Genomic DNA, 17447 nt, shown 5'->3' with positions numbered 1-17447 from the left:
ATTTTGCAATAAAATTAAGTCTACATATAAATGTTTAAATTATTCATAACACCTTGAGAGTTTTTTTCAAAATCTTTTATTTGGCTTTATCGATTAGGACAAAATAAATTATAAATAAAGATATGACAGACCAATTTTAAGTACATTCAATATAATTTGAATTTATAATAATAAAATCACAATGAATATAAAACACATTAAAGTATTCAGAAATATGGTTTTTTAATTTTCCACGTGAGGAACTTCCACATAATGTTGCTTGATATTTAAAACCTATCTTTGAATTTCAACATACGGTAAAAATTATTTCAGTAATACATTATGCATCGAATAAAAGCGTATGGAAAGGATAGCAAAACTATATTCTTAACTTTACACCGATAGGAGTTGCAAACAATTCGAAAACATGAGACAAAGTAAAAATTAATTTTTAAACAATGAAACGTAATTCATCTTTTCTCAATTTTCTAAAATTGAGAAACACGAGTAATAGAATAGACCTAGAATTTAAATTAGTTTATTAAATTATTTAAGAATTAAAAAAACGTTAAGAATATTAAACTAGTTATTTAATAATGCAAAAACCATTCCTATGATTTTTTTGTGCCCATTGAATAAACTAGTTTAATAAACTCGTTTAAATTTTGTATCTATTCTATTGCTCGTAATTTGATCTTTCTATTAATTGATAATTTGCTGCTGCAATTTTAAGCCACACTTATATATTTTTTATTTTATTCTAAAATTATATAACAAATATTAAATAAATCCTTGAAAAGAGAATATACGTGAGTAAATCGACAAAAACATCAAATTTATAATTGAAAATTTGTTAAGAGTTCTCTTGACTAATTCTATTAATATTAGTGTGTGCAGAACACGAGACTAAACGAGTTACGAGTCGACACATTTTCGAACAATACGCGCGGAGGGTGGTCTCCCATTTTCCGCTCCCGCGCCTTCTACGCTCCCTTTTTTTCTTGCCATTCTGTGTCGCGTGTTGCAAAGTTCGTCGGTGTTATTCGACCCGTGCTATTGAAAGTTGACAACCAGCGGGCGAACTATCGTGTGCGTGGCGACGCGCGTGCTGTACGTGGCACGAGAGAGCACTCGGGCATGGCATCGCCACCTCCGCCAAGAGGGATGACATCCCTTTGTATGTTTGAGTAGATTTCTAAATAGCATAGCGCTCGTCGTCTGAAGGACTCTCATTCCCTCGAGATGAGCCCCATTCTTCACTGTATATGGGGGAGAGACGTCAATGAATATCTTCGTCGTATTATCGACAATTAAAAGCGCGCACGGAATCTCTATTCGTCTTTGTCGATCGAGACAATCAGGCTTGAATTCAGAATACTGTGGACAGCTCGTTAATTCATCCGTGCGTTGTACGATTCTCAATAACAATTATAATCGAAAAAAGTGGGTCAAACTCATGGAGCTGTAATAACTATCATTGTCGCGTAATTCGATTTGCAACGATAATGAAATATAATGAAATGGTATGTGAATATCGTCTGCCCTGTTTAGTATAAGCGATTTTAATAATAAGGTTATCTTGAGGCTATCTTCGTAACTTGATAGCACGTTTTACTATTTGTGATTAAAAAGATACTGCATATAGAAGATACTGCGATTAGAGACAGAGAATCTTTTTTGTTGCAAAAAAGCTGAACTATAATATATTACTTAGAGGATAGGAGATATTTAAGTGAGAATATTATGCAGTAAATGCATGGTACCTCGTAAACTTCGCACACCTGTTCACTACAGCCTACAGCAATATCTCCATGGAGCCAAGAATTCTTTCATGCTTGAACGACGATCTGTACTTGGCCTTAGAATACTAATGAGCCATGGCGTTTATCTGCACTATCGCGAGCTGCATCGCCATTCAGCCGTTGCTGTTCATGTGAACTGAGAGAATAATCGAATGAAGCAAGCAATTCAACCGAAAATTTTCCGAGATTGTGAAATTTTAATTATAAATTTCACGTTGTGTTTTTACTCTGATAGAGAGAATGAAAAATCAGATTTCTATTTGCTAATTGCTATTTACAGTTATCTGCTACTTTGTCTATTATTTTATCCACGAGAGAAATTTAAAAATTAAAAATATCTAGTTTTTCTGATAATAAAGAAAATGGAAAAATATCGAATATAAATCGAAAGAAAAGTTCCTTTGTTATTTTTTATATTTGTTTATTTCAAATCAGATATTATACATGTATTAAACATTTAAATTACCTATTACAATAAGATATTTATGTTGAATATTTATATATATGCGCATGAATATTTTATCCTCATTTTTTGCACTTTTTTTTACAAGATGTCTGGACTTATTTACATCTCAATTGTGGATACTTAACATAACTTGCGGCAAAAACCTGTACATGTGCTACAATTAAATAAATAACATGATATATCATTGATGCTCGCGTATAATTAGGGAATAATATACCGGGGAGTCATATGACAATTATCTCGTATCCCGCAGCGCATCATCTGGTTAGCACATGTGCCACACGCACGACCGTACATACAGATGCAACCGGTGTATTTGCATGAGATCATTCGCAGGCGTTCGTATGCGGCACACACGCACGTTCGCGTTCCAGTATCCTCAATAGTTGGCGTTCGCCACTAGCCTACATTACATTTCTTGGTATGAAACTCACACGAAACATCGCGCGCTAAACAAGCTGCTGCTAAATACAGCGTACCTCTCGCAAAAATTCACAATTATATGCACACGATTAATCCAGTTATTATTCTGGAACCGCGTTCGATATAGAACCATCTGAAGCGATGAAATTGCAATTGAAAAGATTTAATTAGTCCTTTAAATGGTACGTTGATGAACAGAAACTGGATACGTGTTTTCATTTGCAACAAAATTGATTCCATTCAACTATACAACAATATTCAGTATTAAAAGAAGTTATTCCTGAAATATTAAATATTTTTAGTAATCTTATTACGTAAAATGTTATTTTTACAAAAGAAGAAGAAAAATACTTTTAAACAAAATTAATCCGTTAATGTAAAATTTTCATCCTTTGACCGCAATTTAGATCTTTAGTACTATTTTTAGATTTTTTTATTATTCCAGATGGTACAAAAATCTGAGAAGAATCACAGAATTGTATTTTATACTTAATCTCTTTACAGATTTAAATCTATCACAATTTACAATAAAAAAAACCATTGACCATTTAACATCCAATATTGCTAGCAGAAGATTAATTGTTTTGTTGTGCAAAATTGATGGGTGCATCTTTCAAATGAAAATGCCTAAATCATTATTTTATCTTATCAATTTTTAACTTTATCTTTAATTTTATCTTATCAACTAGTATTTTTACAGAAATCATATTTTATCATATATGACAATCGCAATTTTGCTTGAAATGTTATTTTTCGTTAATTTATTGAAAAAAAATTTTGTATGCTGGAGTAAGATTATTTTACAATGTAATAATATCATTTTTGTTTCGAATTCCGCAAATGATCAATTGTTCATGGTGTATGGCATTCTTGGTGTATGGTATTCACAGTGGTCTGCTTAATGCAAATAGACTACATATTTACGTGAATTACATTGATCTGCTGGTTATGTCCACATATGTATATGAGTTATAAAGTGCGCGTGTAAACACACACATGGCTCATTGTTTCATATTGTTCATGGAACGAAATCTATATATTATACAGAATATGATATAGAACTCGCGCATAGGGCGATTTTAATTCTTAAACCATGAGAAGTTTAATGTGGATGTAGGTAATTAAAACACTGAAAATATTTCTAAACAAAATTAGATAAGGCTTATTAAGTATATAGAAATTTAAGTTTTATTTTGCTAAATTGCATCCGTATTTTTACAATATTTTTCAATAGAAGTAATTTAAGACGAATAAATTACGAATCTCTCTAAATTATGAATCAGACTCACAGCATGCATTTGATATGTATCTTAAAAAAATTTTATTTTATTAATTCAGATTTATAAATAATGATATTTAAACATCGTGTATACTTATTATAAAATTAAAAAAATACAACATATACGTTCAATCCTTCGATACAGAGAATTGCACTGTAATTCCGTATTTATAAATTCTAGAATATATTTTTAGAGTGAATGATTTTACGTTATATATATTCTTTTTATTAAAAGCGAAGCTTATTAAGCTGATACGATTTGCTCATTCAGTACTTATTCTTGTTGCGAATGAATGGGATGAAAAATTGTATGCATTACGTACATACACACGTATATATATATACACCCACATACACAAACATACAAAATATAAAATTTATACATTGCATCGGATTAGCAAGCTTCAATTTAGAATAAAGTAAAACATTTATTCTATATTCTTTTAAAAAAGGCACGTAAAAAATCATTCAAGGTAACAAAAAAGGAACAACAATAAAATCTAATTTAGCTTTACATGCTTTTTACAGATTCAGAGTATATGTATATTAATTTATTTTTTATTATACACATCCTTACGTAATGTACCTATATATTATTTTATTTACGAGCAAAACTACACATGTCTCTATAATGTTATAATACCTCTGCAGTACGTAGAAGGCCTTTGCGGTCTTTCACCAAATCTCAAATATACCTATATACACATTGGTGTCAGCTTTAACCGCACGTTTGCTTGAGTTTGCATGCAGCTTTACAAAACAATGCTACATAAGTGGGCACGAACACTGCCGATCCGAAAGTTGGTTCAAGCACGCGTATAGGTACTCATCGAATCTCCTCCATAAAGAAAATTTACAAGTCCGGATTGATCGATGCGATTCACGAAAAGCGAGTGTAACGCGACTTCTTGAAAGTTTGTCCACGAATTTTTCTGTCCGCGAATTCAATAGATTATAGTCGCATCTGCAGTAAAACGGCTAGTTATAGTAAATGCGGCGATATGTTACATTTCGCTCGCTATGTTACATCGATTTCTCAAATTTTCAGCGAATAGTCGATACAAACGAATCGTCACCGAAGTGTGATTTATCTTTTTCGTAAAATGAAAAATTACAACCTTAATATATGTACATTAGTAATTGCCGTAAAAAGCTTTCCTATAATTCTCCTTAAAATTTATTCGCATTGTAATTTGGGATAACGATAATTGATTCGACTCAGTTCGGCAAATATAGCACATATTTTCTCGTGACATTTACAAAATAAACATTTTATAAATTTCTATTGAAATTTAAACGATAGAAATAGATATTTTGATAACTTGCATTTCTACTATTTAGCATTATTATATAAACATTATGTGTATATTATATATATATATATATTATTACATGTTATTATATAAATATCTACAAATATTATATCAATATTGTTATATAAATATCTATAAAATTTATATAATGTATAATTCGATAATATGAGGAGAAAGCGAGCAATAATGAGAAAAATTTAATTTTATATTCACAAAACAAGTCCAAATTGTCCGAGATAAATGTCGATTCCTAACGAGTCTCAAAATTGAATCAATTATTACCTTTCTTCATAGCATCTCTTATGGCGGAAATAAAAAATTTTCTGTAAGTTTATTTAATTTCGTTCGTCATTTACATGATAAAAATTATCTTTTCATAGCATCTTTTGTGACGAAGATTTTCAATAATACTGGTAAAGTATAATTTGCATCACGTAAGTTGCGACTGTTCGATGTAACTTATATCGAAAGCCAGGAGTGGGATAAAATTTACAGGTTCTAAGTAGTATATAAGAACATGAACATACAAGTGCATAACTATTCAACGAAAAACGCAGTACAAAAACGAATATAGTACTTTCTGCGAAATCGATAGTGAGTGATTTCCAATAAAAATTATCAACTAATAACATCGATAAAGAAGCATTATAAGATGTTGTGGTTTCTCAATAAAATGTGTACGAGCAAAGCACGTCTTGAGGGCAAAACTGTTGTGGTAACGGGAGCAAATAGTGGCATCGGCAGAGAGACTGCTAGAGATTTATATGCGAGAGGTGATTTTACTGAGATGATATTTTAAGTTATTCTAAACTTTGAAATCAAGTATATGGAAAGACTATTAAAATAATAGTGTAGGACGGTCAAATTAAATGTCAAAATTTTCTGCACATTGCTCTCATCTTATTTCAGTTTTCTATATCTATTGTGATGGTCCAGTAAAATTATTTTCTGGTTTAAATGTATTCTAATTTATAAACATCGCGCGCGGTAAAATCATTCTTTCCGTGCAGATATAGTATAAATAAAATATAAATTCTTTATTGATTAAGCAATGAAAATTTCAAATTGTATATTATTGTTACATAACCATATAACCATATTTTATACAACAATATTTCAAAAACAGTATATTCATGTTTCTACTGAAATAACTGGCTTTCTGATTATTCGTTTTTTAATTTAGAATTACATAATTTTTTTCACAAATAACATTTATATTTAGGCGCTAGAGTTATTCTGGCTTGCAGAAGTATGGAAATGGCAAATAAAGCAGTTAAGCATATAAAAAACAATCCACCTTCAAGGTAAATAGCTAAATTTGTAAAATAAGAATCAATTAAGTTAATTACTACTTGTCTAATTTTCCCTTTGTCTCTCTTCATCAAACTATATTAATCTGAATTAAATTGTTATATTTTGAAAGATTGACGTGGTTTGTAAATGTATGGCTATTTTAGGGTCAACAAAAGTGAATATAAAAATAACGCAGGTGAACTTGCGATTTATTCTCTCGATCTAAGTAGTTTGAAGAGCGTGAGAGATTGCGCTAAAAGTTTGCTGACGAACGAAACAGCTATTCACATACTCATAAATAATGCTGGTGTGGCTTCTTATCCATTATACGAAAAAACAGAGGATGGATATGAAACGACACTACAAGTTAACCATCTTGGTCATTTTCTTTTAACACTTCTGCTGTTGCCAAAAATGCAGAAGTCTTCTCCCAATTGCAGGATAGTCAACGTCTCATCACTTGCACATATCCGTATGTAAAGTGATATTGTACTAACTTTAAAAATAAACGAGACTGATTTTCGTTTATTAGATTTTATTATAACATGACATCATCGTCATTAATAATTCAATGTATTTTGATTATTAATAATATTATGAATAATCTAGAGCGAGTTTATAAATTCAGTGTTGTAAAGAAATCTTAAACTTGTAACACATCATAAGATTACATCGTAAATATACGAGTAATTCATATGAATAATTTGGAGTTATCTACCTTGTACAGTTTTTTCATTAAACATCTTGTACGCACAGATATCTTTTACAAATATTATCAACATTTTTCAATCGTACTAAGATTAGAAGAGTTATTTCATTTCTGTTGCACACAAATCTTCTATTATAGTTGCTGATATAGATTTCGATGATATTAATTTGGAGAGATCGTATGGGTCGTTCAAAAGTTATGCACAATCTAAATTAGCGAACATTTTATTCACCAAGGAACTTGCTCGTAAATTGAAAGGTATGGCGAAAAACCGTATTATTACGAATTATGTTAAATGACATTTATTTAATACCAATTTAATTAATAATATTAATTACTAATTAATCATTAATGATTTAATTTAAGCAATAAAGGAAAAATGTATATCGAAAATATATACATATATAAACTCTTACACAATGATTTTGATTTATAGAGGCAAATCTTCATGGGATAAACGTATACTCTTTACATCCTGGTATTATTCCGACCAGAATAACACGGCATGGTGATAAGGCACTATTTCCAGGTTTTACTTTCTGTTGTAATATATTTTTTCACTTGTTTTATAAAAATGCTGAGCAAGGAGCGCAAACGACAATATATTGTTCCATAGATGAAAAGGTGGCCAATGAGACCGGACTTTATTATTCGTAAGAATATATTACATATTCTACAAAAATTTACTTTTTTTTAATGTAAATGTAATAAATTTATTTTGCATTACATCTTTTTTTTATCTTTAGAAATTGCGGTGTTGCCACTCCATATCGAATGGCAAACAACCACCAATACTCCGAAAAATTGTGGAATATATCCTGTCGTCTTTTACATCTGAATCCAGAAGAAGATTTTACTACAATTTTAGAAACTGTTTCGCGTCAAGTGCATTAAGCAGGTTTTTTTATTTTTAAGAAAGTTATTGCGAAAAAAATCTATATAATTATTAGTTTATAAACTAAATACCGATGAGAACTTGCCGTAACGTCCAAACTGGATCTTGGATGCTTCTAATGTAATTTCGTGAGAATTTACATACTACGTATGTAGATTCTTAAATGCGCGCACCGAAATTTTTTTAAACTTAAAACGCAAACTCTAATAAACCGCTAGCGCAGTACTATCACAAGTTAAATTGAGTAACAATCTAACAATTTTGGTGCACATAGCATTTTGGATTTTAATAATGTTGACACATTATGATAAAATCTATTATATGAATGTCTTATTATAAGAATCTGTTAATAATTTACATTGCGAAAAATATTACTTCGGCCGGGTGTCGAACGCGGATTTCTGGACAATTAGGAGCATCCAAGATCCAGCTTGACCGTTACGACATGTTCTCATCTCGGTATTTAGTTTAAAACTCTCACGGTCCAATAAGATTTATTTATATTATTTATTTATATTATAGAAATTATTAGTTTGATTGAAAATTTTGTATAGGGCTTTAGAAGAGATATGGTAGTGCATCTTGCGTGAACATGTCATATTTTATAACAAGATACACTGAAAGAAAAACTGTGTGTTTGGTATTTGTAATTATTATTGCATATTACAATAATTATGTGTGTGATTATAACTACTACAGTATTAGTACTAATAATGTTAATAGTATATATTAATAATAATAATAAACTGTATGTATAATCCTATCAACCAATATACATATGTAGTTGGTAATGTTGAAAAATCAACATATAGTTAGAATAACCTTAAGAATGGTTGAAATTACTATTACAATACAAAAAATGATTTTTAAATAACTATAATTTATATAATTATTTTGGAGGGACAACCATATTGGCTGCGTCCGCTTTTGATCTTCACGCGCTGTAAGCTTCACCCTATTATTATTGCTCAGTACTTGCAGAAAAAAGATAGAATAAATCTTATAGCGTGAGAGAGGAAAACGAACACAGCCCCAACATGGTTCATATAATTGGTAATGTTCGGAGAAAGCGAGTACCTAATAGTTATTGCAGCGAGAAAAATTTGATTTTGTACTCGCTAAATAGCTTCAAATTGCTTGATGTTGATATTGGTTTCTAATGAAGCTCGAATCATTATCGTTGTTTTCATAGCATCTCTTGCGGCGAAAATCGAAGATTTGTAGTTTATTTAATTTTGGGATCGTTCGTGATATTCGCAGTTAAAAATCAAAATTTTCCAATAACATGTCTTGTGACAAAGATTTTCAATAATATTAGCAAGCTTCACATTGCGAGAGTTGCTGCGTATTACAATTTATTGTTTTCTACTCTGTTCGCTAGCAAAATGTTGATCTAGTAAGAGATTTGTATTCTCCAGATGAGCCAGAATCTAGGAATGTGATAGAATGAGCAAGCTTCAAGTTGTATATAAGAACACGAATATACAAACGTACGTAATTGTAGGAATCTTATATTTCTATAACTACATATGAAATTAAACTGCTCACGCTCCCTAGATTTGTTCTCTCTTCTACAAGCGGCTCGGACACTAGAAATAAGGCCGCGGTCTCACGAGAGGGCGTTAAGACCGAAGGAGAGAGATGGAGAGCAAGATAATATGTGATTAGTGAGGATGAACGTGTTTATTATTAAAAGCGTATTTTTCGAGATACGTGTGTCGCATTACTGTATAAGATCGATTCCTACATAAAAACACACTGCAAAATCGAATATATAATAAGTTCTGTGAAATCGATAGTGAATGATTTTTAATAAAGATAATCAACTGGTAACGTTATAAATAAAAAAACACTTTAAAATGCTGTGGTTTTTCAATAAAATGTGTACGAGCCAAGCGTGTCTTAGGGGTAAAACTGTTGTGATAACGGGGGCAGATGGTGGTATCGGCAGAGAGACTGCTAGAGATTTATATGGAAGAGGTGATATTTTACTGACATTTTAACTGAGATGATATTTTAAGTTATTCTAAACTTTGAAATCAAGTATATAGAAAGACCATCAAAATAATAATGTGTAAGACGGCCAAACTGAATGTCAATATTTTTTGCAGCATTGCTCTCGTCTTACTTGAGTTTCCTACATATATTTTGATGGTTCAGCAAAATTATTTTTGTATTTGTCTAAATTCTTACACTTCAAATAAAATCTTCTTTCTGATGCGCAGATGTTATTTATGGCATAAATGAAATATATGTATTCTGTAAATCTGAATCATTAGATAGTCACTGATTACCATAGAACTTACAGTAATGAAATATGAATTCAAACGTTGAACTGTGAGCATCATCTAAAGATCAGAAATATCTTTCTATCCTGTAAAACACGCGTATATGCGCAGAAAAAAGAAAAGACACTGAGCAGGACAAAAATACAGAAATACATCAGAAATACAGTCTGTTCAACAAGAACCTACGGGCTGTTTCTTTGTAGATTGCCAACCGTATTCGGAGTCAAGCAATCTAATAGTATTAAGGCTCACATCTATACTTTTTTTCAATAAAAGATTTTTCGCTCGTCGTAATAAATACCCAGGATTCTTCTCAAATATCTTGATGATTTGTCGTCCTTTTTCGTCGTTAACTGTCGGGTGCCACGTTCCGGCAGGTCGTCGACATCTTTTGTTTCGTTTTGTAATTTTTCACCCACTTCTTGACGAATCCTTTTGACTTTTTCATGTAGCGCCCGGCAGCTGCATACGACATTTTCGGTCCTTTCAGATGTGTGCAAAGGAACACTGTTTCAAAACGACTTGCATACGCAGCACTCATTGTGGTTATTTGCTCTGTTACAGTCAAAACAAGTCACATTACCCATATAACCTCAAAGAATTCTTCCGAACTGTTCAGAGAATCGGAAAAACTAAACTTAACATCTGTGTGCATCATCTATCAATGAAGTGCTGAACCGTACGCTCTTATTGAACAGACTACATCTTTTGTTTCTCAGACGTTGTTCACATCTTCCACTCACTTAGGGTTACCAACCCAAGGCCGCAGAAAAAGAGTACATTTTCAAAAAAAAAAAAAAAAAGGAAATGTAGAAGAAGGTTTTCTCTTTTGATTACCGGATTCAATAAAATGATATGTGTGCAATGTAACATCCAAATATATGTTGATATAATAAAAGTAATATTTGTTTGCGTTTTAGTGACTATATTCGTACATATAACATTATTAAAATTGGAAAATTAAAATTAATTCGAATTAAAAAAAAACTCAATCTTTTATGTATCAAACGTATATATATGTACAGTCTTTAGGTGTCACGAACCAATTAGAGGGCCGCATTCGCATCTTAAGATATTACTTTAAGACAGTCTTCAAATAAGAACTGACTATATGAATACCTATATGAATAACTATATGAACACAACCTAATACAAACCAAGCATAACTTCGTATAAATTTATAAATATTAAATAATAATTTTTTACATTCTGTCTCATTTTTAAAAAAAGAGTACAATAAGTGAAAAGTAAGAGTACACTGTTTTCCGACATCGAAAAGAGTACATGTACTCTTTACAGAGTACGGTTGGTAACCCTACACTCACTATTTGGATAGGTTATTTTTAGTACATTTCTAGTATTATATGTTCTATACTGATAACCCAGTGGCATACTTGGCACTGGATAATCAGTGAAGTTCAACTAAAAAAGAAAGAAAGTTCGAATATTATATACTTAAAATACTGATATTTGCATGTTAATTTCAATCTTCTAATATTATTAATTGAATTTATTCACTAAAATAAGGTTAATTAGATCACGTAATAAAATTTAGGTAGGTCAGGGATTTCGCATTTTATTCACTGATTATCAATGGCAGTGTTTTTCGTTATCTCGATAAATTTATCTAGATAATCATCTAGATGAAGAAATGGCTTTATCTTATCTTCATCTAGATTATTAAGAATATAGATTATCTTTATCTTATCTTAGATAAAAGAATGTTATCTTTTTCAAACAATTTAAGATTGTACAAGAATATTATAAGTAATTAACTTCCAATAGTGGTAATAGTGATGAGAATTTTTTTTGTTTTATAGACAAAAAACTGAGATTAGTGCGACACAAAATATTTGTAGAAGTATTTCGTGATGTAATTACAGTAGTCACTTTTTTGACCCTTGCTAATTATTTTATTTCAAAAAGTTACGTCAGGAATCTTCTCTATTTGTTCAAGGGTTATATTTTTTCTTACAAAGAGACAGATACAGAAAATTAATTTCCAAGAGAATTGATTGTAAGGTATTTTTATTATTCTGATACACCGCATATTTTAAGCAATTTCGAGTAAGCATCAGATGGTAATAACTTCAAACTTATACAACTTGATCATAAGAAATCGTACAAAAACAACAAGAAACTCATTTTAAAGGTAGAAGATAGAACTTTAAGATACACACTTTAAACAAAGTTAGCAAAATAAAATTTTCTTAACTGTATAATAATATTTTAAATATGGCGTTAAAATCATCATTTTTCTCTTACATTAGCTTAATTTTTTTAGAAATATGACATGATGGCTAAATTCTAAGAACAGCATTGTTTTCACCGTAAAAAGAATACTTCTTCATGTATGTTGGAAGTCAACAAAATCAGTCGGACAGTGTTATTGTTATGTAATCATATAGTATCATTTTATATATAGCAATATTTTAGAAACAGGTATTCGTGTCTTCAATGGAATAATAGGCTTTTTTGGTTATTATTTTCTTAATTTAGAATTATATAAATTTTTTTCACAAATTTGTAACTATTAAGTAGTTTGAAAAGTTCCTATAAGAGAGGTTGTTAAAAGTTAATTCTTCCCCTGTGCAATTCACACAGACGTTTCACGTTCTACATCAAATTATATGTCGGACATTGTGAAAGATAATGTTTTAACTTACACATTATAGCAACATTTGCTCAGATTTGTTGAGTATTTCGTACGATTTTTTAAATGACTGAAAATAATGCATTTTTTACGGTATTATTAATCGTAAAAGTTATAATAATTCTATTTAAAACATAGTTTACAACAAACCCTGTGTAATTAGCAAAAATGATTTGTAATGTAATTTATATATATATATATACACATATATTTATTAAAAAACACGTGTAATATGTCCTGAAATAATAAATTATGTTTCAATTTACCATTAATATATCTAGAAACTTTTCGAATAATCTAAGAAAAAATATGATTTCTTAACACACTTATACAAATAACGTGTGATTTAGGCGCTAGAGTAATTCTGGCTTGTATGAATATGGAACAGGCGTATGAAGCGATTCAGGATATAAAAAATAATCCGCCTTCAAGGTAAATGAGTAAATTTGTAAAATAAGAATCAATTAAGTCAATTAAATAATACTTTTAATTTTCCCTTTCTCTCTCTTTATCAAACTATATTAATCTAAATTAAATTGTTATATGTTGAAAGATTGACGTAGTTTGTAAATGTATGGCTATTTTAGGCTCAACAAAAACGAATATAAAAATAACGCAGGTGAATTTGCGATTTATTCTCTGAATCTATGTAGCTTGAAGAGTGTGAAAAATTGTGCTAAAAGTTTGTTGACGAACGAAACAGCTATTCACATACTCATAAATAATGCTGGTGTGGCTTGTCCATTATACGAAAAAACAGAGGACGGACATGAAACAACGCTACAAGTTAACCATCTTGGTCATTTTCTTTTAACACTTCTGCTGTTGCCAAAAATGCAAAAGTCTTCTCCTAATTGCAGAATAGTCAATGTCTCATCAGTTGTACATATCTGTAAGTAATGTGATATTGTACTAACTTTAAAAATAAACAAGACTAATTTTTGTTTATTAGATTTTATGATAACTGACATTATCGTCATTAATAATTCAATGTATTTTTATTATTAATAATATTATGAATAATCTAGAGCGAGTTTATAGATTCATAATGAATACGGACCGATAATGCATAAATAGCGCATTATTATATAATTTTTTTTATTAAGATTTGGTTAAGTGGGATGGCCAACTAGGCAGATGTTTTTTATTTATTAGATCTTATTATAACTGACATAATCGTCATTAATAATTCAATATATTTTTATTATTAATAAACAAAATGTCAAGGGCGATTAAAGAGTCAGTAAGAATTTTCGTTTCACAATAAAATATATAATCAGTCATTTTCAATAAAATTAATTCTAACAATACTCGATATTAAATCGTCTACAAACAACCATGATAATACAATCAAAATATTAATATAAAAAAATATATAAAGAATGTTACAGTTTCGGCTCTCGGATTAAGCCCTCTTCAGACATGAAAATTCTGAGGACAAAATCAATCGCTAAAAAATCGACATTAAAGTTGCACACGATTGAAAAGTCGTATGCATGACAATATTTCAATAAAATCAAACAAATTAAATCCGCAATAATGTTATTTAGGTGTGTAGGCATGGTTACAATAATATACGTTAATCAAATGCAATTAAAACCAAACAATTGAAAACGATGTAGACAAACACATCGTTTCTTCAACGTTATAAATCGTTCTTACACAATGTCCATAATTGTTGCAAAGAGTTCTTTTCAATTGTTTGGTTTTTTATTAATGTATATTATTGTTAACAATAATGTGTTTGTCTACATCATTTCTTCAACATAAATCGTTCTTACACAATGTCCATAATTGTTGCAAAGAGTTCTTTTCAATTGTTTGGTTTTTATTGCATTTGATTAACGTATATTATTGTAACCATGCCTACACACCTAAATAACATTATTGCGGATTTAATTTGTTTGATTTTATTGAAATATTGTCATGCATACGACTTTTCAACGTGTGAAACTTTAATGTCGATTTTTTCAATGAGGACTCACAGCATCAGAAATGGAAACGGCTTGAACGATTTTTTAGCTATTGATTTTGTCCTCAGAATTTTCATGTCTGAAGAGGGCTCAATCTGAGAGCCGAAACTGTAACGTTCTTTATATATTTTTTTATATTAATATTTTTATTGTATTATTATGGTTGTTTGTAGACGATTTAATATCGGGTATTGTTAGAATTAATTTTATTGAAAATGACTGATTATATATTTTATTGTGAAACGAAAATTCTTACTGACTCTTTAATCGCCCTTAACAACATTTAGTTTATTTTTATATAGCGAGTCATTGTTTCTTTTTTATTAATTTGTTATTTATTATTAATAATATTATGAATAATAGAGCAAATTTATTGATTTATTGTTGTAAAAAATTCTTAAATATTAAAATTATATCATAAATATGATTCATATCAATAAGTTGGAGCTATCCACTTTATACAGTTTTTCATTAAACATCTTGTACAGATATCTTTTATTTACATACATTATCAACACTTTTAAATCGTGTCAAGATTAAAAGAGTTATTTTATTTCTGTTGCACACAAATCTTCTATTATAGTTGCTGATATAGATTTCGATGATATTAATTTGGAGAGATCGTATGGGTCGTTCAAAAGTTATGCACAATCTAAATTGGCGAACATTTTATTCACCAAGGAACTTGCTCGTAAATTGAAAGGTATGGCGAAAAGCTGTATTATTAAGAATTATGTTAAGTGACATTTATTTAATACCAATTTAATTAATAATATTAATTACTAATTAATCATTAATGATTTAATTAATAATAAAGGAAAAATATATCGAAAATATATAGGTATATAAACTCGTACACAATGATTTTGATTTATAGAGGCAAATCTTCATGGGATAAACGTATACTCCTTACATCCTGGTATTGTTGCGACCGGACTACTATGGCATGTTGATAAGGTACTATTTCCAGGTTTTCGTTTCTTTATTAATAATATGATTGGTCGATTGTTATATAAAACTGCTGAACAAGGGGCGCAAACAACAATATATTGTTCCATAGATGAAGAGGTAGCGAATGAGACTGGTCTTTATTATTCGTAAGAATATATTACATATTCTACAAGAATTTACTTTTTTTTAATGTAAATGTAATAAATTTATTTTGCATTACATCTCTTTTTTATCTTTAGAAATTGCGGTATTGCCACTTCATGTCGAATAGCAAACGAGCATCAATACCTCGAAAAGTTATGGAATGTATCTTGTCGACTTTTACATCTGAATCCAGATGAAGATTTTACCACAATTTTAGAAACCGTTTCCCGTCAATTGCATTAAAAGTTCTTTATACTTTAGTGAATCATGAAAATTTTTAATAAATAATATATATTTTTTAATCTTTAATAAATAAAACGTTTAATATATCAACTATAAATAAAAGTATATTTTAATAAATGTATATATCTAATAAATATTTTTTTATTTAATTCGTGTATTAAAATAATTTTAAAATGTCTAGATATGTGAATGATACACACACTAAGGATTTTTAGTTTTTATTCAGGCCGTATTTTATTTTATAAAGAATGAGTTGTTATTCTTTCATTATTTTTTATCAATATATAGAATGTGCTATAATCAACATTTGTTCTTTTAACGCAAGGGGAGCCTAAAGTCATCTGTAATACCGACTAAACACATACATTTTTGTATAATAATTACTTTTTTCCTTTTAGAATTCGAAAATCCAATTCCAGAATTAAAGTATACTCATTAATAGCAGTCTGTCAGATGAAGTTTTATGTCGAGAATTATCAAAAATTTCAAAATTGATACTTTTTTTACCATTCTTACAATTAGTCCAATATGACACTCCAGAGCTGTCGCGTCGTAATGATAGCATTTGCTCATATGAAACTGTGCAATCTGTACTTACAAAATAGTAATCTACAAATTAGTAGTTTGTATGAAGAAACAGCTTGAATTAAACGTCTAATTAAAATGTAATTGTTGTACGAAAATTTATATGTAGGTATGGCATGCATGAGTTTGATGTAGTGAAAAATCAGTGATTCTTACGCGCGAGTCTACCTTATTAGGGAACTCCGATTTGATCCCGGTAAATGTAAAAAATTTTTCAAATGCTCGTAACTCTTCTTCGGCGGTTTGGCAAACCACCAAGAGTATCTATTGACAAGAAAACTTCTCAAATCTACCGTTCGGAACCGACGTTAAATTGTAAATCTCGTATGTCTTTGTATACCTCTGTGCGCACCGTGGGCATGCGTACGAGAAGTAGGTTCGATCCCAAGTAGGAGGATGTTGCGCCATTGAAAAGAAAAAGGTGTACTGATAACACGTAAATTGTTTGTGT

General features: G+C 29.8%; 2 protein-coding genes across 2 annotated transcripts; both read left to right on the top strand.

The window, feature by feature from the left end:
* The first annotated feature begins 5914 nt into the window (after positions 1–5914).
* On the top strand, positions 5915–8158 carry LOC108776475 (retinol dehydrogenase 12). Its single transcript, XM_018543093.1, has 6 exons — positions 5915–6035; positions 6485–6566; positions 6720–7027; positions 7403–7522; positions 7701–7917; positions 8011–8158. The coding sequence occupies exons 1-6, from the start codon at positions 5915–5917 to the stop codon at positions 8156–8158; spliced, it is 996 nt and encodes a 331-aa protein (XP_018398595.1).
* Positions 8159–10018: 1860 nt separating this feature from the next.
* Positions 10019–16411, top strand: LOC108776476 (retinol dehydrogenase 12). The gene is made up of 6 exons (XM_018543094.1): positions 10019–10139; positions 13451–13532; positions 13688–13992; positions 15657–15776; positions 15951–16170; positions 16264–16411. Exons 1-6 carry the CDS (start codon positions 10019–10021, stop codon positions 16409–16411), a joined length of 996 nt encoding a protein of 331 aa, XP_018398596.1.
* Positions 16412–17447: the final 1036 nt, after the last annotated feature.

Source organism: Cyphomyrmex costatus, unplaced genomic scaffold (genome assembly GCF_001594065.2).
Source record: "Cyphomyrmex costatus isolate MS0001 unplaced genomic scaffold, Ccosl1.0 scaffold36, whole genome shotgun sequence".
Taxonomy (NCBI): domain Eukaryota; kingdom Metazoa; phylum Arthropoda; class Insecta; order Hymenoptera; family Formicidae; genus Cyphomyrmex; species Cyphomyrmex costatus.
This window is presented reverse-complemented; position numbering and strand designations above follow the sequence as displayed.